General features: G+C 38.5%; 1 protein-coding gene across 1 annotated transcript in view; it reads right to left on the minus strand.

Annotated features, from left to right (window-relative positions):
• LOC130241275 (diacylglycerol kinase theta) overlaps positions 1-16,921 on the minus strand; it is a 71,680-nt gene extending 54,759 nt beyond the window's left edge. The window contains exons 1-2 of the mRNA XM_056472995.1: positions 16,439-16,921; positions 3,375-3,454 (exon numbers count right to left, since the gene is read on the minus strand). Of these exons, the coding sequence (XP_056328970.1) occupies positions 3,375-3,454; positions 16,439-16,646 (288 nt within the window). The 5' untranslated portion in view covers positions 16,647-16,921. The remainder of the gene's footprint in view (positions 1-3,374; positions 3,455-16,438) is intronic.
• Between the last annotated feature and the right edge of the window lie 9,262 nt (positions 16,922-26,183).

Consider the following 26,183-nt stretch of genomic DNA (forward strand, 5'->3'; position numbering starts at 1 on the left):
AGGTCATAAATAATGTCTGAGTGTCCGAATGTAAATATGCATCCACAATTAAGTCCTGAAGAGCTCCAGAAAAGAGAAATTAAACTAATTAGCATGACTACACATATTCACATCAGCAAGGTCAATTAAACAACATTAGGAGAGTATTTGTATAAGTGTATAAGCTGGTCAATGACAGCCCTGCAGTTCAGTGAGTTTATCAGGGTTTATAATCAAAGGAAAAATAAAAACTTCCTCTCTAAATGAGCCACTATTTTATATCACTTATTAGTTTTTTTGGAAACAGCTTCTGTCTAAAGGTTTGCTGGATAAAACAAATAATGCCAAAATAAATGCATTAAACTCAATCACTGGTGTGTGTACTAATTTCACAATCCTTTTCTGCAGTTAATTATGATTAAAAATCATTTTAATCTACTGACAGCCATAAAAACATCTATTCAGTAATAGTAGTATTAATACAAACATAAGTAAATAGTTATTTATTATTATATTTATTAATATACAATAATAAATAGTTAATTAAAAAAAATAATAATAATAATAAAAAATAAAATAAAATAAAATAAAATAAAATAAAATAAAATAAAATAAAATAAAATAAAATAAAATAAAATAAAATAAAATAAAATAAAATAAAACATTTTGGGGTTGGAAGGGGAAATCTGACTAGATGAACTGCTATCTTTTAGCACTCTGTAATTAAATGTGGTTTTTAATGACAATTTCGTCAGGGTTCATACACATTTTTACAATTAAAATTTTCCAGGACTTTCTCAAGTAAATTTTCGTGTAAAACACAGTTGTCAAAGCCAGTTTCTGGAGGGCTGCAGCTATGTACAGTTTAGTTCCAGCCCTGCTTCAACACACTTAAGCTGCGGTTACACTAGACTTTGTGCTAGCGAAATTCTGTTGCACAGCACTGCGTAAAGGGGCGGGATTAAACAAGATGATCGAAAGATTAAATAAGCGAGAGATTGGTCCATATTTAAGATTTCTGTCCAGAGAGGTCATGTTTTGATCCTCGATTGGTCTCACAGAGTCAAGTGATGCGATTTTGCATGTCAGAGTTCACCAAGCTAAAACTTTCCAATGCAGCGATCTGTGAAACTTGGCGCATGAGCTTGCTTGTAAAATCCCTTCCATCTAAATGTATTGCTGTATACAGTATAACAAATGATGAAATAAATACATTTAACACAATAAATGGTGCATGCACTAATTTCACGGTATTTTTCTTTAATTAATCGCAAATAAACACAACAGACATAAAAATATATAATATAATATAATATATTACAATACAATATAATAAACATTAAATAAAACAAAAAATAAAACAAATGTTCACAAACAAAAAAGCTAATACAAACAAACAAAAAGCAATAAAACAAACAAAACTAAAATTAAAACAAAATAAAATTATAAAACAAACAAAAATAAATAAGAAAAAAAACAATAAAGCAAACAAACAAATTTAATCAAACAAATACATGACATAAAAATAACAACAAAACAAAAAGTTAAAAGTAAAAAAAAAACAAAAAAATAAACAAAAAACACAAAACATAAAACAAACCAAGCAAAAATTATATAAAATAAAATATAAAACAAAAAACCTGACATAAAAATTAAACAACAAAACAAAAATAAAACAAAATCAAAAACAAACAAAAAAAAATAAAAAAACAAACAAACAAATCAAAGCAAAGCTAAACTAAACTAGGTTTGGGTTTATAATCTTCCGCTCTGGCTGACACTCGGCCTCGCTGAAAGACCAGAACACAGCAGTAAGTGTTGAGTAACTGATGTAGTTTATAATGCAGAGTCACGCAGGAGACGCACAGCCAACATCACACACTAATTATGATCTTTTGTGCATGATCATACACTCATTCACTCTTCATTAACAGCAGAATTATTCAAGACTTGATGTTCTGTATGATCACAGCATTAATAAAGACTAATTAATCTGGAATAAACACAAATAACTGCAAATCTCTTATGTGTTTTCTTTCCAAGTTGCTTCATTTGCCTTTTACACTTTAAATTATTGTTACATTTTTAATAAAAATTTTATTTAGATTTTATGTAACAAAACAAAATAAAAACTTCCACTCGGCCTTGACATTTCAAAAAAGTTTTTTTCTCTTGCCTGCACTGCATTTACATTATATACATTATACACTTTTACATTTACATTTATTTGTTTACATCAAATTTTAATAAAACACGCACACGCACACACATACATACATACGCACATACATACATACATACATACATACGCACATACATACATACATACATACGCACATACATACATACGCACATACATACATACGCACATACATACATACATACATACATACATACATACATACATACATACATACATACATACATACATACATACATACATACATACATAAATACATACATACATACATACATACGCACATACATACATACATACATACGCACATACATACATACATACATACATACAGTACATACATACATACATACATACATACAGTACATACATACATACATACATACATACATACATACATACATACATACATACATACATACATACATACATACATACATACATACGCACATACATACATACATACATACATACGCACATACATACATACATACATACATACAGTACATACATACATACATACATACATACATACATACGCACATACATACGCACATACATACATACATACATACATACATACGCACATGCATACATACGCACATACATACATACATACATACATACATACATACATACATACATACATACATACATACATACGCACATGCATACATACGGACATACATACATACGCACATGCATACATACGCACATACATACATACGCACATGCATACATACGCACACACATACATACATACATACGCACATACATACATACGCACATACATACATACATACATACAGGTAGTGTATATATAACCATATAATAAGTGTTACTTTAAATTGCCTCTTGAGGACAAAATTTTAAAAAAATTAATTTGATTAGAATTTTAATGCATTTTTAATAAAAACAACTGCATTTATTTATTTATTTAGATGATAAAATGTGATCAATAAAATGATGTAGATTTATCGTTCATTCTTAACTGATATTAGTTAAACGCATAAACTAAAATGAACTAATTATAAAGTGTGACTTCTAAAATTGACGTTAACAACTCAAATATTGCAGTTTTCTCAAATAATTGTGCTAATTTATTATTCCTTGGTAATTTTCAACAGCAAAAGATGCAACAGATCAACAGATTCAACAGATCTGCTGAGGTTAGTATGTAATAATGTTTGTTACTTACCCGAACTTGTGTGGGAGTCATGCATGAACACACGGTCCTGATGTGCTTCATACACTTCTCATGAGACATGAAGTTACACACTGCAGAGAAACACATACACACACAAACACATTTAGTGTAGGCCACAAAAAACACAGCAAAGACAGTCGATGAGCAGTGTTTAGAGACAGGGTCTTACACATTTCCAAAGCCATTTTTAAAGATCCTCTGCATGAAATAAAAATAAAGAATATCAGCAACAGTTAGTATTAAGGATATCTTTAATCTGGGGTGCTCCAGCAGAGCATCAACATACACATTTAGAAAAGATGAACTTCCTAAGCTTGGTGGTAGGGTTCCAGAGCCACACCTCCTTTTAAAATCTTACATTTGCATAATGAGATTTTATTAAATAATTAATAATTATTCAGAAGACGTTTTTATTTTTGAATGAACTATCCCTTTAAAGCAGGGGTGGGCTAACTCGGTCCTGGAGGGCCGGTGTCCTGCATAGTTCAGCTTCAACTCTAATCAAACAAACCTGAACATGCTCATCAGTGTCTCCAAGATCACTAATTATCTATAAGCAGGTGTGTATATATATATATATATATATATATATATATATATAAATACATATATGCATACATACATATACATGCACATAAACATACATACATTCATAAATAAAAAAATTAAAATAAATAAATAGCAATAATAATAATAAGTAATTAAATAAACAAAATAAAAATATATAAAGATAAAATAATAGTAAAATAAAATGCATAAATTTAAATATGACACCTCAAAACTTATGAAGACATAATGAAAACATTATGACATTACTCAAAATGCAGCTTAAAGAAACATCAATAAAATCCAAGTAAGGAGTCCAGACTTGATGAAAAGCCTCAGTGGACATATGAATAACACAGGTAAGGAATTCTAAGGGAATCATTTCCCTAAAGATATTGTGCCACCCTTTCAAGGATGGGGGTTTGTCACTGATCCAGTTTATCAGTAAATATTTCCTGGCAGCAAAAGCTAAAATGTCAAATAAACGATGAACTTGTCAGGCAAACGTCCAACCGGGAGACCTAAAATCAAAGATAATGTAGCTGAAGTCCAAACATACGGCTCAAAGTAATTACTTTTGACCAATACATTCTAATAACTGGACAATTTCATAATATATGGATGCAGTCTGCCACTTCCACCTTACATTTAAGACATATTGGTGAATTACTTGACTTAAACTTGCTTCTGAGAATGACTGTTCAGTTTAACAGAAGAGCAGCGCTCTCGCTCAGCACAGCAGACATTGCTTTAGTTCTATGGTTTTGTGTTATGTTTAGTGGTTTGGGATGCAGTGACACAGTTAAATATGTTGCTGAACAGATCCAGCACTTCTGACACTCATAAATGTTCATAAAGTCCTGGTGCTGCAGGTATTAGAAGGTTTGCTGAAGGTGCAGCTGTCATGCAGCGAGGGGTTTGCATCTTTAATAAACAAAGACAGTCCCTTTTTTAAGATTTATTTTTGCCTTTATTTGACAAGACAGTAAGTTGACAGGAAGGCAAGTGGAAGAGAGAGGGGGTAGGATAGGGAAAGGTCCATGAGCCGGGATTCGAACTCGGGATGCCTGGAGCGCTGCCGCACCATATGTCGATGCACTTACCATATGTCTTAACCAGACAAAGAAACAGTCTCTTAATAGTGACGTCATGTCTACAAGCGTACCATGCCAAAGCCCAACCAAACTGAGCTCTGGTACGCCTCTTCCAACCGGGCCAGGGCTGGCCAACTGAACCACACCTCGGAGTACTCGGAGATAGCACCCTAAAAGTAGTTACTTAAAAATGTTCATTCATTTTCTTGTCAGCTTATTCCCTTTATTAATCTGGGGTCGCCACAGCGGAATGAACCGCCAACTTATCCAGCATTTGTTTTACGCAGCGGATGCCCTTCCAGCCACAACCCATCTCTGGGAAACATCCATACACACTCATTCACACTCATACACTATGGACAATTTAGCCTACCCAATTCACCTGTACCACATGTGTTTGGACTGTGGGGGAAACCAGAGCACCCGGAGGAAACCCACGCGAATTCAGGGAGAACATGCAAACTCCACACAGAAACGCCAACTGACCCAGCCAAGGCTCGAACCAGCGACCTTCTTGCTGTGAGGCGACAGCACTACCTACTTTGCACTGCGTCGCCCTTTAAAAACGTTGTAAACCTGCAACGATTGACTTCAATAATAATTGTTTTTCCTACAAAGAAAGTCAATGGTTACAGGTTTACAACATTCTTCCAAATATCTTCTTTTGTGTTTAACAGAAGAAAGAAACTCAATCAAAGTGGAAGAAGAGTAAATGATGACATTTTCAGTTTTGGGGTGAACCGTCCCTTTAACAAATCTTGTAAAGCATCAGAGTAATAGTCACTGGGTTTCCCAATCCAATAAGCCAATCTTAAAGGGCCAGTTCACCCAAACATGAAAATGTACTTACTATTTACTCTCCCTCAAGTGGTTGTAAACCTTTAAGAGTTTCTTTTTTTCTGCTAAACAGAAAAGAAGATACTTAGAAAAATTCTGGAAACCTGTAACCATAGACTTCCATTTCCTACTATGGAAGTCAGTGGTTACATGTTTTTCAGCATTCTTCAAAATATCTTCTTTTGTGTTCAACAGAAAAAAAAACATATCGAGGCTCGCAACAAGTGAAGATTCAGTAAATGATGAGAGAATTTTCATAATTTTGTGTGAACTGTCCCTTTAAGACTTCACTCCTCATAAAAACACGTTGAAGAAACGTTGATCCAATCATCAAGCGACAGCATTTATGGCCCACGACACGGTTTCGCTTCGGCCCTCGGCGCAGACTGAAGCCACTGACAGTTTTCAGGCTCATCGCAGACAGGAAGTGATGTCACTGGCCGGGCTGAGCTCTGCCACCATCTCAACCACAAGAGCAAAAAACACACTACCACATAGAAACACTCTCACACACATGCATGCTTGGCAAGTCACCAACAAAATGTAAAGAATATCAGTAAATGAGCATATTCTTTGTTTCTGTAATCACATCTACTTATTCATAGAGCTCAGAAAACTGATCAGCACAAAAACTAGTGTAGATAAAGGCTATTAGTAATTAATAACTATTAATAATCACTTAAAATAGCAACGTACACTGTAAAAAAGCCTGTAAATTAGCAGTTTACCATATTTTGTGATTCATGTTTTTATTTTTCCGTTTATTTCTGCTTCTGAATTGCATTATAGGTTATTGATCTCACTTCCAACAACATTTAACCTTACAAAGTGAGAAAAGGCCTGAGTATTGTTGCTGACCATGTCCATCCCTTTATGAGCACAGTAATCTGATGGCTACTTCCAGCAGGATAAAGCACCATGTCATAAAGCGCCAATCATCTCAGACTGGTTTCTTGAACATGACGATGAGTTCACTATACTCAAATGGCCTCCACAGTCACCAGAGCTCAATCCAATAGAGCACCTTTGGGATGTGGTGGAACGGGAGATTGGCATCATGGATGTGCAGCCGACAAATCTGCAGCAACTGTGTGATGCTATCATGTCAATATGGAGCAAAATCTCTGAGGAATATTTCCAGTAGCTTGTTGAATCTCTGACATCAAGGATTAAGGCAGTTCTGAAGGCAAAAGGGGGTCCAACCCGGTACTAGTAAGGTGTACCTAATAAAGTGGCCGGTGAGTGTGCACACTCTAGCCAACGCTGGGTTGTATAAACCCTAAACTCAAATTTAGGTTATTTTTATTATCAAATTAAATTTAAATGACATTTTTCAACCCAAAATATAAAGTTTGTCCACATTTGACTCAGCACTGGGTCACACAACAACCCATACATTTTTTATTCTGCATTATATCTGTCAGGTATTGCATTTAATAGCAACAGTAATGAACACAACTGAATAACTGCATGATTTCATAAATGTGTATGTGCGCGTGTGTGTGTGTGTGTGTGTGTGTGTGTGTGTGTGTGTGTGTGTGTGTGTGTGTGTGTGAGAGACAGAAAGTACATATAAGTGCATACATGTTTGTGTCCAAGTGTATATGTGTGTGTGTGTGTGTGTGTGTGTGAGAGAGAGAGAGTGAGCGAGAATGCATATGTTTGTGTATCCAAGTGTGTGTGAGAGAGAGAAATGTGAGTGTGTTTGTGTGTGTTTATGTCCGTCTGGCTGCAGCATCCAGTCTGTGTCTTGCTCCATTGGACTACGTGTTTCCACAGCAACCAGGAAGAGTCAATCACGACTTCTCTGCAGCAGGTTACGTAACACACACACACACACGTCTCATTTCTGCCGTACTCTGCCTGGTAACACACACACCATCACTCAACATCTGCTTTCCTGACCTCATATAGCCACATAAACCCAGTGTGTAAAGTAACCCACTGCCAGAATCAAGACACCCAGGATTAATAATGCCTGCTCAAGATACAGCAACAGGCTTCACAAGCTGATTCACACTCGTTTCAGTAACGCATGAGGACAAATGTGTGCAGAAATGAGAAATAAGGAGATCTGGATCAGGAATGAAGGTTTAGATTGAGCGGACTGCTCATAATCAGACAGAAGGCATCTTCAGATATGCTCTATCACTGATTCAGCAAGGCCGAGGCTTAATAATCCACTACTGAGCACATAAACAAACACTACCACTGATAACAACTTCACAAAGAATCAAGCACGTGTCTTCTGAAGTCATGCCTTGACAATTTATGTTGCATATTGCTCATAACACCGTTGCCTCACAGCAAGAAGGTCGCTGGTTCGAGCCTCGGCTGGGTCAGTTGGTGTTTCTGTGTGGAGTTTGCATGTTCTCCCCGTGTTGGTGTGGGTTTCCTCCGGGTGCTCCAGTTTCTCCCACAGCCAAACACATGTCAAACACGTGGTATAGGTGAATTGGTGAATTCCGATGGCCGATAGACATTACGATGCCGAGCCAGCATCAAGATCCTCCACCCCGGCCCATCACAGCAGCAGCCCGCTCGTGAAATATACACACTGAGGCCCCGTTTACACTAATACATCTTAGTTTAAAATGGCATTTCAGCATGTAAACGCTCCACGTCCACACTTGTTTCACCTAGCATTTCTGAACTGCTCTCCGTCCACACTACACCACTGAAAACGCACATCACGTGACCCCACACACACACACTCATGCGCTGCAGTGTAGGCTATGTGCGCGTCTGACTCTGAGCTCCAGCAGTCAGCCCAGAGAGCAGTGCACGTCGGACAGATTATCAAGGATGTAGCGCTGGATGGCGTCTCACTATAGTTGTTAAACGTGATATTTAATTTAACTGGTCTCTATCTAACGACTCTTCAGTCTGTTGAATCTATCAGGTAACGTGTCACAGCGTCAGTACACTGCTTCAGTCTTTCGCTTTCACGCTTGTACTCCGTCATGTTAGCTAAACCTCAAATACTTAGCCTCAGTTACTGTTGGTTGTGCACCTGTGCAACCAAGTTTGTGGACGCCATTATAACAACACAGATCACTCTGCCTATTCATGCCAGAGTCCTGTGGGAAACGTGATTGACAGGTGGTGATTTGTGTGTAACTACTCTTTATTTATTTATTTATGATTAGGTTATGGCTAAAACTAAGACTATGTGGGTCAGGTAGTTGAAACGGTAGGCTACAAATAATTAACTTATGAATGAATGAATTAATTCACCGCCACCTACGACGACAGTGCCATCGTCCATAGCGATGTTTCACATTAGACATCGTACGATGCCAAATTGGTCAACATCGCCCAACCCTAACAGGAATCTGTAATTGTGTTGATATTAGAGTTAAGGGCGTCACACACCGGATGTGCAGCTCAGAACCATGACACGGCGCGCACATGACAGTTTAAAGTATCACACACCAGACGCGCACATTTGCATGTTATTTTAAACTAAACTATTCAGATGGCGCTCTGTGGCGCGGCAGAAATATGAACAGTGTCCAGAGTCATGGCTGGGCGCCGCGGACACCCGTCCACTTGCGGTGCTGGTGTGTGTACCCTGATAGAAACCTATGTTTAGAATTCTGAAATGCATGGCGCGATACTGTGTGTTGCCGAGTGGCGCTTCTGGTGTGCGACCTGCTTTATGCTACATCACCCAGTATTGTTTAGCAAGTTCAATTCACTTTCCTGCCAGCAGTATTTGCGGAGTAATGTGTAAACTGTTTTAGTTAATAAACAACACTTTAATTCAATTCAATTCAATTCAATTCAATTAACATTTAACGAAGCGTCTAATCTTGGTGGATTCAGTCACTGTTCAGTATGAAAAAGAACTATCCAGATTGCATTTTGCCATATCGCCCAGCCCTACTAGCAGTCCAGTCTAACTTGCATTAGTGAACGATTCAGTGACTCAGTGATTCAATGATTCATTCGCAGACAATTGACGAAAAGATTCTCAGTGAATCAATCAATCTTCCTTCGGCTTATTCCCTTTATTAATCAAGGGTCGCCACAGCGGAATGAACCACCAACTATTCCAGCATATGTTTTACACAGCGGATGCTCTTCCAGCTGCAACCCAGTACTGGGAAATTCTCAGTGAATTAAGGCAAAGTGGTTCCCAAAGTGGGGGTTGGGAGACAAAGGGGGGAGGGGGGTGGCTTGGTGATTTCCAAAAATATCAAATATGTTTTAAACTATTAAAATTACCATATTGTATCTATAACCTACTGAAGATGACAAATAGTGTTTAATAGTTACTTTAAAAACAACATGCAAATAAAAAAGCCTCTAGCCTTTCATTTCTTTTTCCTTTGGATTGCGGCCCCTGGAGTTATTACGCTAGACTGATTTTACGGTACAATGTTAAACTTTACGATACTCGCGTACATTAAACACAACAGCCACGACTGAGTTTCAAAAGTTCACACTCAACCGATGATTGATAATAAAGCTTGTTTGGCATGCTGTGCCAGGAGAGAGCCCTGAGCTTATAAGAGCCTCGAGCCCTGGGCTCCCTCCTGTTGCAGAGCGAGAGGGGAGTTTGAGCTCAGGTAGATCTCGATGACTCCCCCTCCTATGACCTCCCCCTCCTTAATGACTCTAGACAATGATATGGTTGTTAGACTGTTGCACTTTTGTGTGTGTTGTCAATAAGCTTGTTTATATAGTTCCTATTGGTGTGAGTGTGTGTGTGTGCACCATTGTGTGCAGTGTTTGCATGTTTATAAGCACCTCTGAGGATAGTGGGGGGTCGAGGGTCACTGGAATTGTTATTTTGGGGGTGGCGAGCTGAAAAGTTTGGCAACGCCTGAATTAAGGGAATAAATAATAGCTTAGCTCACAAGACTTCTATTGCACTCGAAGAAATGTTGGGTTGTTTTTAACCCATTGTTGTGTCATTATTTAACGTTTGGGTTAAAAATAAAAGTTAAATTAAAAAAATATAAAAAATTAACACAATGTTGGGTTTGTCCATATTTGACCCAACCATTGGGTTAAAACAAGCCAGCATTTTTTAGAGTGTGTATTAGGAAAATTCAGAACACGGTTCTCGTTCTTCCTTCGTTCATTCATTAATTTTCCTTCGGCTAAGTCTCTATTTCAGAGGTCACCACAGCGGAATGACCCACCAACTATTCCAGCATATGTTTTACACAGCGGATGCCCTTCCAGCTGCAACCCAGCACTGGGGAACACCCATACACACTCTTACACTATTGCCAATTTAATTCATCAATTCCCCTATAGTGCATGTGTTTGGACTGTGGGGGAAACTGGAGCACCCGGAGGAAACCCACGCCAACACGGTGAGAACATGCAAACTCCACACAGAAACACCAACTGACCCAGCTGAGGCTCGAACCAGCGACCTTCTTGCTGTGAAGCCACAGTGCTAACCACTGAGCCACCGTGCTACCCTGCTCTAAACAGTTACTCACTAATTCTTCAGCCGACTGAGCTGCTCTGTAAAGAAACAAACAGACAGAAGCAGGAGAATAAATCTTGTCTGACTGTCCTCCATCAATTACACAGACCTCATCAAAGTGTGACTATAGTCAATCCCAGATTCCTGTCCGACAGCAGGAGTGTGTGCATCGATCTGCAGCAATCTGTCTTCTCCGGTTAGTGGACAAATGAGCGATCGATGTAGACGAGAGAGGGAGATGCTGGACATCCTCCATCTATTTACTAACATCAGCTTCCTTCATTCCCACCCTTTCCCAGATCCAAAGATCACAACCTGTCAATCAAAACTGTCAATCAAAACGAGTGGAGATTTCCATTTGGCACAAAATCTGAACGTTGGACTTTAGAGGTGCTGGGTTGTTTTCAGGGTTACAAAAACGAATCAATAATTATCAATAACAAAATTAGTTTCAATGAATGCTGTTATCGGTTTGTTGGGTGGAATTACCGGTGCTGTGTGGAATCCATGTCCCCCCTCAGTTTTGTGTTTTTGCTGGTCAATTTTGTTGATTTGATCTAAATGAAAGATGTGAAGCACCAGCATCTCACCTTCACAGACTTATTTATTAAGTTTTTTCACTTTTTAACCCAGTGGATGAGTTTGCAAACAGCATTTTTAAGTGAAATTAAATGACCCAGAATGCATTCAAATAGTGAGTATCAATTTAACAGTATTTAACAGTATTGATTGTACCATAATAATATGTTGGGGTTTTTTTGCATGACAATGCTGTTATAGTATAATGCTGCGTTGTCATAATAACCCAACGTTGGATCGACATAAATCCAACCATTAGATTAAATAATAATATAATAATAAAAATGAATCCACCATTTGGTTTGGTCATATTGTCCCCAATTTTTAGTTAAAAGACATAATTTTTGGGATGGAATGAAATTCAATTCAATTCAATTCAAATGTCTAAATAACCCAAAATGCATTCAAATGCATGAGTACCATCCACCGTATACACCACAATATTCTCTAGTACTGACCGCAGAACAGCACGTCAATATTGTTGACATGTTGAATTGAATGGCAGATGTGGAGCATCAGCAGCTCACCTTCACAAACAAACCTGATGATGATGATCTTTTTTAAATTAAATTAGCACTTTTTAACCCAGTGGATGGGTTTGCAAATTACAAACAGTATTTTTTAGAGTCAAATTAAATGACCCAGAATGCATTCAAATGGTGAGTATCATCCACTGTATTCAACAGTATTCTCTACTTGTAGCATAATAATATGTTTGGTTTTTTTGCATGACAATGCTGCTGCAGTCGAAAAAATGCTGCGTTATCATAACCCATTGTTGGGTAAACATAAATCCAACCATTAGGTTAAATCATATAATAAAATTAATACAACATTTGGTTTGTCCATGTTTTCCTCAACATTTAGTTAAAAAGGCTATATTGTTGAATGAAATGAAATGTCTAAATAACCCAAAATGCATTTAAATGCACAAGTACCATCCACCGTATACACCAAATTACCCCAGTATTCTCCAGTACTGACAGCACAACAGCACGCTTCTGCACATCAATATAGTAGACATGTTGAGCTGAATGAAAGATGTGGAGCATCAGCAGCTCACCTTCACAAACAAACCTAACTTTGGACCATGTGGTCTTTTGCACCTTTTAACCCAGTGGTTGGGTTTGCAAACAGTATTTTTAGAGTGAAATGAAATATTTAAGTAACCCAGAATTTATTTAAATGGTGAGTATCATCCACCGCTATACACTAAATTACCACCGTATTCTCTACTTATACCATAATAACATGTTTTTGCATGACAATGCTGTTGCAGTCTAAAAAAATGCTGGGTTGTCGTAAACCAACATTGGGTGAAATATGCACACACCCAACCGTTGGATTAAAAAGTGTTCAAATTTAATTGGATAACTAAAATGAACAACACTGGGGTTGTTCTCCCCAAGTTTTCCAAAATATTTGACTACTGAAATGTCTAAATAACCCAAAATGCATTCAAATGTCTAAAAGACCCAGAATGCATTTAAATTGCAAAAATTACCACAGCATTCTCTACATTAGTATTCCCAACTCAGCTGTATTTTATAGTAAAATTAAATGTTTAAATGACCCAGACCTTTTGCTGGTGCAGTCTAACAAAATGCTGGGTTTTCATAACACAACGTTGGGTAAAATATGAACAAACCCAACCATTTAATTTAATTAAAAAAATAAATATTTACCCAATAAATTAACCCTACATATGTGCAAAACAAATTTGCTGCACTTTATTCTGGGTTGTCAAAACGTTTTTTCAATTAAATTTTCACTTTTCAACCCAGTGAAAAAATAACATTGGGTTAGTCTATTTTTAAAAAATATTTAAATGTCTAAATAACCCAAAATGCATTCAAATGCCTGAATAACCCAAAATGCATTCCAATGTCTAATTAACCCCAAATACATTTCAATGTCTAAATAACCCAAAACCCTTTCAAATGTCTTAATAACCCAAAATGCATTTAAATGCATGAGTATCAACCACCATATCCACCAAATTACCACAGTATTCTCTAACACTGAATGAAAGATGTAGAGCATCAGCATCTCACCTTCACAAACAAACCTGATGATGGGGTCTTTTTATTAATCATATTTGCACATTATAACCCAGTAGTTGCAAACAGAATTTATAGAGTCAAATTAAATGTTTAAATAACCCATAATTCATGCAAATTGTGAGCATCATCCATTGCTATGGCACACATACACCTAATCAGTTTTGTCTAGCATAATAATACCAAGGCATGTTTCTACAGAACAATTTTGCTGCAAGATTAAAATCAATGCTGGGTTGTTGTAACTTAAAGTTGTTGTTGTTGTTGTTGTTTTTCAATTAAATGTGCACATGTCAACCCAGTGGATGGATTTGAAAACAGTATTTTAGTCAAAATAAATGTTTAAATTACACAGAATGCATTCAAATCGTAGGTATCATCCACTGCTATGGTATACACCAAATTACCATAGTATTCTCTACTGATATCATAATAGCACGTTTTTTTTGCATGACAATGCTGTCTAAATAAATGCTGGGTTGTCATAACTCAATGTTTAATGAGTTAATTAAAATAGCACTTGCTAATCAAGTGGTTTATTTACAAACAGCTGGGTTTGTAGAGTGAAATTAAATCTCTAAATAACCCAAAATGCATGAGTACCATCCACTGCTATACACCAAATTACCACAGTATTCTCTGGTAGGCTACTGACAGCAGAACAGCACGCTTGTGCAAGACAATATTGTTGACATGTTGATCTGAATGAAAGATGTGGAGCATCAGCATCTCACCACCACAAACAAACCTGATGATGGGGTCTTTTTATCATTGATATGTGCACATTTTAACCCAGTAGTTGGGTTTGCAAACTGAATTTATAGAGTCAAATTAAATGTTTAAATAACCCATAATTCATGCAAATTGTGAGCATCATCCATTGCTATGGCACACATACACCTAATCAGTTTTGTCTAGCATAATAATACCAGGGCATGTTTCTGCAAAACAATTTTGCTGCAATATTAAAATAAATGCTGGGTTGTTGTAACCCAAAGTTGTTGTTTTTCAATTAAATGTGCACTTGTTAACCCAGTGGATCAGTTTAAAAGGAGTATTTCAGTAAAACTAAATGTCTAAATTACACAGAATGCATTCAAATAGTAGGTGTCACTCACTGCTATGGTATTACCACAGTATATACTGATATCATAATAGCATGTTTGTTTTTTTTGCATGACAATGCTGTCTAAATAAATACTGGGTTGTCATAACCCAATGTTTAATGAGTTAATTAAAATAGCACTTGTTAATCAAGTGGTTTATTTACAAACAGCTGGGTTTTAGAGTGAAATTAAATCTCTAAATAACCCAAAATGCATGAGTACCATCCACTGCTATACACCAATTTACCACAGTATTCTCTAGTACTGACAGCAGAACAGCACGCTTGTGCAGGACAATATTGTTGACATGTTGATCTGAATGAAAGATGTGGAGCATCAGCATCTCACCTTCACAAACAAACCTGATGATGGGGTCTTTTTAATCAATGATATGTGCACATTTTAACCCAGTAGTTGGGTTTGCAAACAGAATTTATAGAGTCAAATTAAATGTTTAAATAACCCATAATTCATGCAAATTGTGAGCATCATCCATTGCTATGGCACAGATACACCTAATCAGTTTTGTCTAGCATAATAATACCAGGGCATGTTTCTGCAAAACAATTTTGCTGCAATATTAAAATAAATGCTGGGTTGTTGTAACCCAAAGTTGTTGTTTTTTAATTAAATGTGCACTTGTTACCCCAGTGGATCAGTTTAAAAAGAGTATTTTAGTAAAACTAAATGTTTAAATTACACAGAATGCATTCAAATGGTAAGTACCATTCACTGCTATGGTATACACCAAATTACCACTGATATCATAATAACAGGTTTTTTGCATGACAATGCTGTCTAAATAAACGCTGGGCTGTCATAACCCAATGTTGGGTAAACACAAACACAACCATTGGATTAAAAATAGCTAATTTAATTGAAAAAAAAACAACAACACAACAATAGGTTCGTCCATATTTTCCACAACATTTGGATTTATAAAACCAATAAGAATAAAAATAAATGTCTAGATAACCCAAAATGCATGATTATCATCTACTGCTATACACCAAATTACCACAGTATTCTCTAGTACTGACAGCAGAACAGCACGCTTGTGCAAGACAATATTGTTGACATGTTGATCTGAATGAAAGATGTTGAGCATCAGCATCTCACCACCACAAACAAAGCCCAACCACTGGGTCTTTATTTAATGAATTAATTAAAATGGTGCTTGTTAATCAAGTAGTTTATTTACAATCAGTGTGATTTCAGAGTGAAACTAAATGCCTAAATAATCCAAAATGCATGAGTATCATCCACTCTATACACCAATTCACCACAGTATTCTCTAGTACTGACAGCAGAACAGCACGCTTCTGCAAGACAATATTGGTGACATGTTGATCTGAATGAAAGAAGTCGAGCACCAGCATCTCACCTTCACAAACAAACCCGACGATGCCCCAGATGAAGTCGCTGCAGTGATGGCAGAAGGTCGGTTTGGTGAGCGTGACTTTCCGAAAGCAGTGACCGGGAGCGTTAACCGAGTACCGCGCCTTCGAGCCGGGCGACTGCTGCGCCTTTTTCCGCCCGGGCGCGGGGCTTGAGCTCGGGCTGTCGAGCTTCACCCGCCCGCTGTCTGCCATCGCTTCCAGTGCAGGAGATCCAGAGATCCAGTGTTGTGGGAGTCACATATGTGTTCAGCTCAACCGATTCCACAGTGAATCGCCGAGAGTCGGAAACGCGCTACAGTGAATCAGTGTGACAGAACGCGCGTTTTACCCTGGTTTTACCGTGGAAGCTCCAGTATCTGACCGTGTAAAACTCAATAAACGTGCCAGTCTGCCAGTGTTCAGCAGCAGGAGAGATGAACCGCCGCGTCCACACGGATCCAGTAGCGAGTCTTCAGACCGCGCCGCTGCTGTGGATGATCCAGTTATTTACTCCGCTTTCCACTCTTTCAGCACTGTAAACCTTCACTAACACAAGCGACTGTAACTTCCGCCTGTAGTAGAGCTCCGGACACACACACACACACATACACTCATAGCAGGAGCCGCAGCTGTGGCAAGCCGTATTTATATGCACTTCTTTTAAAATAGACAGTGTCAGCCACCATAGCTGCTAAAGCAGTAAGTACAGTATGGCATGTCTTTATTAAATGCTGCAGGATTCTTTACCTCAGGGGTGCCCAAACTTGTACTTATGAAGGGCCAAATACTTGATTGAAGGCTGTTGGCCGAAGGTAAATATACCAAACTGTATTACAGTAAAGTCGCCCATGGGTAATCTCCAAATTTATTTCTTAATATTTAAAAGTAAAGAGAAAACATGACTGTAAATAGTAATGCCTGATGCGGTATTATTTTATTTGAACTTATCGTGAATTGTATCACAGTAAAAACAATCCCATTTATAACACAATGTCGATTACACTAGAGGAGCGCGGGGCACAAAGTAACCCCGGGTTAAATGTAACACTGAGTTTTAAGGTATTTGCTCAATGTTAACCATGGCAGGCTTCAGAGATTTTCACCACAGTGTCAGCAGACGTCTTCCTGACAATTATTGTAAAAGTTTGAGAAACACAGGAGAAACCATTTTTGCAGTATCATTCATTCATTTTCTTTTCGGCTTATTCCCTTTATTAATCCAGGGGTCGCCACAGTGGAATGAACCGCCAACTTATCCAGCACATTTTTACAAAGCGGATGCCCTTCCAGCTGCAACCCATCTCTGGGAAACATCCACACACACACTCATTCACACTCATCCACTACGGATAATTTAGCCTATCCAATCCACCTATAGCGCATGTGATCAGCCACTTTTGACGCTCATAAACAATCATGAAGTCCTCGTGCTGCAGGAATTAGGAGGTTTGCTGATGGTGCGCAGCTTTCATGCAGTGAGGGGTTTGCGTCTTAATAAACTAAGACAGTTTGCATTTATTGAACAGTAAGATTGATTAATAAATCCATATGAAACAGTTCCTTAAAAGTCATGTCTTGCTTTCAGTTTCGGGCTCAGGCACGTTTTGCACTCACACACAAGTGTACTGCGCCAAAGCCCAAGTGAACCAGGCCTGAGCCCGATTCAGAGCACTCACACTCCTCAAAAGATCCGGGAAATGGCCCTGGGCACGGTTCGGATAGCATAGTGTGAGTACGGCCTAAATAATTTTAAAAGATGTAAAACACACAGTGACTGCTATAGGCAGTTTTGGGGAAAACACCACACAGCGGGGTTAGTTGTAACAGGGTGTTATAAATAAGCCACACACTGTTGGACACCAAATAAACAGTATAATTGATAAATTTTGAGTAACATTGAAGACTTTTTATATTAAAATGGTTTCTAATATAATTTTTTTAAATATAAAATAATAATTTTCAGAATCAGAATCAGTTTTATTGCCGAGTGTGCTTCACACACATGAGTTTGTGTTGACTACAGAAGCTTCCAGTGTACATACAGTGACAACACAAAAATAAATATGAAGAAGAAAAAATAAGACGATAAACATTAAACAGAGATGCAGCTAGTCAATAAATCTGGATGTTGAGTTGTGTGTACAGATTTGTTATAAATATACAGGTTATAAGCTGCTGTGGTGGTCATGGAGGAGTGGAGAACATGAGACTGATTCCTGTGACGCTCCAGAGACAGACGAGTCTTCGCTGAGGCCAGCTTCCAGCCTCCGCCACTGAGACTGCAGCTCTGCACAAGACGTTTGGCCAGCGGAGAAATTAAAATGGTCGTGCCCAACTGAGTCTGGTTTCTCTCAAGGTTTTTTAATTCTTCACTTTCGCCAATTGGTGAAGTTTTTTCCCTCGCCGCTGTCATCACTGGCTTGCATGGTTCGGGATCTGTAGAGCTGCACATCGTTGGATTTGCTCTTCAGTATTTGGACTCTCAGTAGTGATTATTAAACCACACTGAACTGAGCTCAACTGAACTGAACTTAAACACTACAAACTTAACTACACTGTTCCTATTTACTGTGACCTTTTATGTGAAGCTGCTTTGACACAATCTACATTGTATAAGCGCTATACAAATAAAGGGGAACTGAATTGAATTGTGTACAAATGCGAATGTGGAAAGTATTGCATTGTATACTGATAAAAGGCAATAGTATCTGCATGCAGCCTTTATGATGCAAGCTGAGATTGCATCACTCAGCGATGCAATGTCAGACACAATGCACTCAATGGAGTGAGTGACGTCACTGTGATGGGTAGGGTTAGGGGTGGGGTTAGGTGAGTGCATTAAAATGCATTGGATGCAGCTCAGATTGCACTGCACCAGGTCTGCATCCAGACCCCTCTCATATAAGATGCTATGTACAAGTGCGTATGAGAAAGTATTGCACATATTTATTGCACAGTAGGGGAATATTTAACTGTTCATGAGGTAGACAGCCTGAGGAAAGAAACTTTTCCTGTGTCTGGCTGTTTTTGTGCTCGGTGCTCTGAAGCGCCGACCAGACGGTAACAGTTGGAACAGGTAGTGTGCTGGGTGTGAGGCGTCCAGAGTGATTTTGCGAGCCCTTTTACTCACTCTGGAAGAGTACAGTTCTTGAAGTGTAGGAAGGGTTGTGCCAGTGATTCGTTCAGCAGTCCGGACTATTCGCTGTAGTCTACGGAGGTCAGTTTTGGCAGCTGAGCCGAACCAGACGGTGATTGAAGTGCAGAGGATGGATTGGATGACAGCTGAGTAGAACTGTACGAGCAGCTCCTGTGGCAGGTTGAACTTCCTCAGCTGATGAAGGAAGTACAGTCTCTGCTGGGCTTTCTTCACAATAGAGTCTATATGAATGTCCCACTTCAGATCCTGAGAGATGGTGGTGCCCAGGAACCTGAATGACTCTACTGCAGCCACAGTGCTGTTCATGATGGTGAGTGGGGGGAGTGCAGGGGGGTTTCTCCTGAAGTCCACTATCATCTCCACTGTTTTGAGCGTGTTCAGCTCCAGGTTGTTGTATCTGCACCTAATTATGGCTAATAATGCAAATAAATGCATTGTATAATAATGGATAAATGGATGATGATGATAATGCAAGTAAATCCACATGTGTTTATCCAATAAATAAATAAATAAATAAACAAGCTGTGCTATGTAGAATAAGAAATAAATTCAGTTAAGTACTGAGGAAATATAACTACTATTTAAAGTAAACTGGATTTAAATTAACCGTGTGAAATCTGCCTTTATAAGCATGTTACATCTGTCCCCTCAGTCTGTTACAGCTTGCTCCTCGTGTGGGGTAAATAGTAACATCTTTACTCCTGGCACTTTAGCCAATACTGCACAGAAACCATAGATCCGGTGGTCATACTTTCAGTGCTCATTTGTAGGAGAGGCGTGTGTGTTGCTGGTAAAAAATAGGGTTTGTCTAACTCCATTAGTTTGTTCATTATTAGGCCAAAACCAAAAGTGTTACTCTGTGCCCCGCTCTCTCCTAGTCAAGCTGGACCTGCCTTGATTTGCTCGAGTGGCAGTTTTTAGTTTAATTTCATTTAGCTTTTTTGGTGGCTCAGCAATAAAATAATCAAACAAAAAGTCCCCTTAAATCTGAAAGGACAATGTCTGTGAAAGGCTTTGCCCCAACAGACCTCTCCATCATTCTCCCTCTCTTCTAGGATGGGATGGCGGGCCCAATTAAAGGTTACTATGGGCCAACTTTGGCCCGCAGACCCTACTTTGGTCATCCCTACTTGAATGCATTTCAGTGGTTACTGTTCATTCATTCATTCATTCATTTTCTTTTCGGCTTAGCCCCTTTATTAATCAGGCCACAGCAGAATGAACTGCCAACTTATCCACGGATGCGCTTTCAGGTGCAACCCAGTACTGGGAAACACCCATACACTCCCATTCACACACATACAACACGGATAATTTAGCTTACCCAATTCCCCTATAGCGCATGTGTTTGGACTGTGGGGGAAACTGGAGCACCCAGAGGAAACCCATGCCAACATGGGGAGAACATGCAAACTCCACAGAGAACGCCAACTAACCCAGCTGAGGCTCGAACCAGTGATCTTCTTGCTGTGAGGCGAACGTGCTGACCACTGCGCCACCGCGTCGCCTGGTTTCTGTTGACTCTTCACTTAATCTCTTTCCATATTCAATGCAAGTGTAATGGTTGAAAGCGGCATCACCACAGTTTTTGTTCTACTAAATGGTAGGGGAGAGCGGGGCACAGAGTAACACTTATTAGTTTTGGCCAAACAATGGACAAAGTAATGGGGCTCTCAGAAATAAAGGTACGTGAGCTGTTACTGGGGTGGTACCTTTTCAAAAGCTACACGTTTGTACTTAAAGGGTCCATATTGGTACCTCAAAAGTATATATTAGTACCTACAAATTTAAGAGGAACACTTTTTTTCTCCTGGCACTTTAGTCAGTACTGCACAGAAACCATAGGTCCGGTGATCATATAACCAGTGCTCATTTGTAGGAGAGGCTTGTGTGTTGTTGGGAAAAAAATAGGGTTTGTCTACACTCTAAATGAAGTCTACACTCTCAGAAATACCTGTGAAGAGATGATCCCAAGGTATCCATAATCCTGGACCAGGCCGTATCCAGCGCTGATGCTGTGGTGGTCATGGATGAATGGAGTGCATGAGACGGATTCCTGAAAGACCACAGTACAAACGAGTCCCTGAATTGATCCTGTGGGCCAGCCTGACCTCACACAGGTGCCCTACTCACACCTGCAGCTTCTCCAGCCTCCGGCACCTAGACTGCAGCTCCACACAGGAAGTTTGGCCCGAAGAATAATGGTCATGCCCAACAGAGGCTGGTTTCTCTCCAGGTTATTTTCCTTTACTTTGGTCAACTGGTGAAGTTTGTTCCTCCACTGTCTCCACTGGCTTGCTCAGATTGGGGACTTGTGGAGCTGCACATGGATGGATTTGCTCTTCAGTGTTTGGACTCTCAGCAGTGAACATTAAACCACACTGAACTGAGCTTCAACTCTGAACACTGGACTTTATTATAACTATGTGAAGCTGCTTTGACATATATAAATATACATTAATTTAATTGAATATTTAGTCTCCATCAGGCAGTGAAGATCATTGATTGTAAACAAATCAGATCTTAAACATCGTTTAAAACAGTCCACCAGAAGCATCTGAGCAGGCTAATAAATAAATTAAAAGTCCCTGTGCATATATAGCCCATTTCATTTTGAAGCCCAGATCTAAAGATATCCTAAATTTCACACAAATCTATATGATTTTCTTTTTGGCTTAGTCCCTTTATTAATCAGGGGCTGCCACAGCGGAATGAACCGCCAACTTATCCAGCATATGTTTTACACAGCAGATGCAGCTGCAACCCATCACTGGGAAACACCCATCCACTCTCATTCACACACATAGCGCATGTGTTTGGACTGTGGGGGAAACCGGAGCACCCAGAGGAAACCCACGCCAACATGGGGAGAACATGCAAACTCCAAATAGAAACATCAACTGATTCAGCCTAGGCTCAAACCAGCGACCTTCTTGCTTGCAACCTCCATTGCGCCACTGTGCTGCCCATAGTTTTAAACTTAATAATATGTAAACATGTCCATCCTGGCAAGTTTTATTTTAACGTGTATCCTGTATTTTTAGATCCCAGTGTTGACAGGTATGCCCTTAACCAAGTTGGATTTTTGGGCCTTCTTAAAAAAAAGTTTGGGCACCCCTGGATTAGACCAATTGGGATGCAGATACGATATTTTACTGCCCAGCAATACTGCTCAAATATTTGCCCTGTTTATCAACAGCATAACACACAATGTAGAATCAGCTTGCCACACACACCACAGTCCAAGCAGGATCCACAGGCTGTTTTTAGGATGCGGAATTCCTTTATGACGTCATGATTACGAGGGAGACCACGCCCTCCTCACCGCTGCTATGCGTTTTTTTAACTTGATTAATTTAATGCCACAAGAGCAAGAGGTATTACATATTCAAATAATTATTTTGTTTAGGTCTATGTAAATGTTTTCTGTGCTTCTTTTGTTTTGTGATTGCTCTAAAGCAACACATATCATTTGAAGTCATTTATGAAATTGGGAAAAGTCATGTCTACATCGAGCCCATTTTGTCTTATGTGCTGTATATGGTACTAAACAGTATATGCTGTATATGGTACTATACTGGTTCCGAATAACAAACACATGACAACATTTGTTGTCCTTTACCATTCAAATGATGACGAGCGCCTTTATGACGTCACGTTTTTAATCTGAAGTTAATTTAGCTAAAAGAAAACAACAGGCGAACACACTGATGACAGAACTATTATATCTGGATCAGCAGGCAGTGATGTTTCTGAAATCATTAATAATCTGCGCTTATGTGATTGTCAGCCAGAGATACAGGAGAAACTAGTTAAACACGCCAACAATAAAAAGGGGAGATTTGTGTGTGTGTGTGTGTGTGTGTGTGTGCGTGCGTGTGTGTGTGTGTGTTCTTTTTAACAAAAAGAAAATTAACATTAATAGCATTTAAATACTATAAAAAATTGTTAACCATAATTGCAATGTTCAATTTATTTGAAATAATAAACAACACGCTGTACTTATAATTGATGTGATTGCATCTATATATTTATATTTAATTTATTTTATACACACCCGCTTGATCTATATACTCATATAATACGTGCGGTTTGTGTGCCTACAGTACACTACTGGCTAAGAAATTGCTTAAAACATGAAATTTAAATAGGATTTTATTGTTAGGTTAATCATAAAAATAATCCACTTAATAAGGCTATAATATACAAATGAGGCGATGAGAAGACAAAAACAAATAACCGGATGTGCACAATGAAAAAAACACTACAGTAATTTTTAATGCATATAGTAAATTCTTGAATAAATCTGCTATGGCGACTCTATAGTTGCTATGGTAACAACTGTAGTAATCTGTTGTGGCGATTCTATAGTTGCTATGGTAACAATCTGTTGTGGCGATTCTATAGTTGCTATGGTTACAATCTGTTGTGGCGATTCTATAGTTGCTATGGTAACAACTGTAGTAATCTGTTGTGGCGATTCTTTAGTTGCTATGGTAACTCAACTGTAGTAATCCATTTTGGCGATTCTATAGTTGCTATGGTAACACAACTGTCGTAATCTGTAGTGGCGATTCTATAGTTGCTATGGTAACACAACTGTCGTAATCTGTTGTGGCGATTCTATAGCTGCTATGGTAACAATCTGTTGTGGCGATTCTATAGTTGCTTTGGCAACAACTGTAGCAATCTGTTGTGGCGATTCTATAGTTACTACGATAACAACAACTGTAACAATCTGTTGTGGTGATTCTATAATTGCTATGGTGACAACTGTAACAATCTGTTGTGGCGATTCTATAGTTGCTAAGGTAACAACAACTGTGGAGATCTGTTGTGGTGATTCTATAGTTGCTATGGTAAAAACTGTAGCAATCTGTTGTGGCGATTCTATAGTTGCTATGGTAACAACTGTAGCAATCTTTTGTGGCAATTCTATAGTTGCTATGGTAACAACTGTAGCAATCTGTTGTTGCCATGGTAACAGCATCTATATCAATTAACCCGTTTTATAACTATAGTATTATAAACAAATAACACAATATTGTAGTGTTCTACTATAGCGTATATTATACCAAAATACACCACAGTTTACTGTAGTAAAGCTGAAGTATACTACAGTATGTTTCAGTTCACTATAATTAATCCTGCAGTATGCTGGAGCATTCATTAATAAAAGGTTATAAATACTATAAAACATGCAGTATAATACATGTAACTATGGTGTGGTTCAGAAACAGTATATTCACTATACTGTAAATGACTATAGTATGTTTCCATGTGGGTGTTTATAAAGGTGGGAATGGGCTCCATCTGCTGGTGGATACATTAAACACACCACATCTGGAAAAAGATGTCTAGAACAGAACTACAGAGCAGGAATACACAATTCATTTTTAATTATAAAAGTATCACAATAAAACCTGTAACAAAGCGCGCGCACACACACAAACACAGATTTCCCTCTGTACAATTCTGGTACAGACATAAATACCAATTTACAGCCAACAATACATTACAGTGCCTGACAAAACTTTACTTTCGGGCTCCAGATGTTTGTTTTCCCTCTTTTTTAACATGGTTTACTATAGTATGAGAGCATGTTGGTGACATACACACACACACACACACACACACACACACACACACACACACACACACACACACACACACACACACACACACACACACACGAGTGCACAGATCAGTGTAGAGGTCAGGGTTACATTTAGAGAAATTAACAGAGCAAAAAGAAACACATGAGCAGAACTGACCCAAGATCAGAATATTAGCTGATGACATTTGACCGTATGTTCACACACACACACTGCAGAAGGGAATCAGATTTAACACACACTGTCAAATAAACACACACATGCACACTGTCTCTCTCACACACACGGATACACACTTTCTCACTCACAAACACACGCTCAAACACATTCTTTCACACGCACTCTTTTTTAGACTCAGTCACACACATGTACTCAACATGCACACGTGTACTCATTCACACACACAAACCAATGCACTCTCAGTCTCTATCACACACACACACACACACACCTGACCCGTCTGTTGCTGTGATCAAACATGTGGAAGAGACAGCATCTCTCAGAGCTTATGCTGATTCTGAACAGAACCTGTGAGCAGAAACAGGAGTCATCCGTATAGCACCACTAAACACTAAATAAATCCTCACGCCAGCATCCATAACAGGAAGAGATTCTTCCACCATCCCACAGATCTGATTGGTCCAGAGAGAGTCACTGGACCCGCCTCTTCCTCTTCTCTGCATTATAGTTCATATGAGTTGAATCTGCTGCTCTTAACACGCATTATTTCTAACAAGACACAGTGGAAGTCAGAAATATTCACCCTCCTGTTAAACTAGAATTATTTCATATATATTTTCCCAATTTCTGTTTAACAGAGAAGACTTTTAAATCATAATAGTCACATTTAAAGGCTTAATTAGGGTAATTAGGGTAAAGTTAGGGTAATTAGGCAAGTCATTGTATAACAGTGGTTTGTTCTGGAGACTATCCAAAACAATTAAAGCTGCAAGCAGCGATGAAAGGGACCACACACCT

This window comes from Danio aesculapii, chromosome 14, assembly GCF_903798145.1.
Source record: "Danio aesculapii chromosome 14, fDanAes4.1, whole genome shotgun sequence".
Classification (NCBI taxonomy): domain Eukaryota; kingdom Metazoa; phylum Chordata; class Actinopteri; order Cypriniformes; family Danionidae; genus Danio; species Danio aesculapii.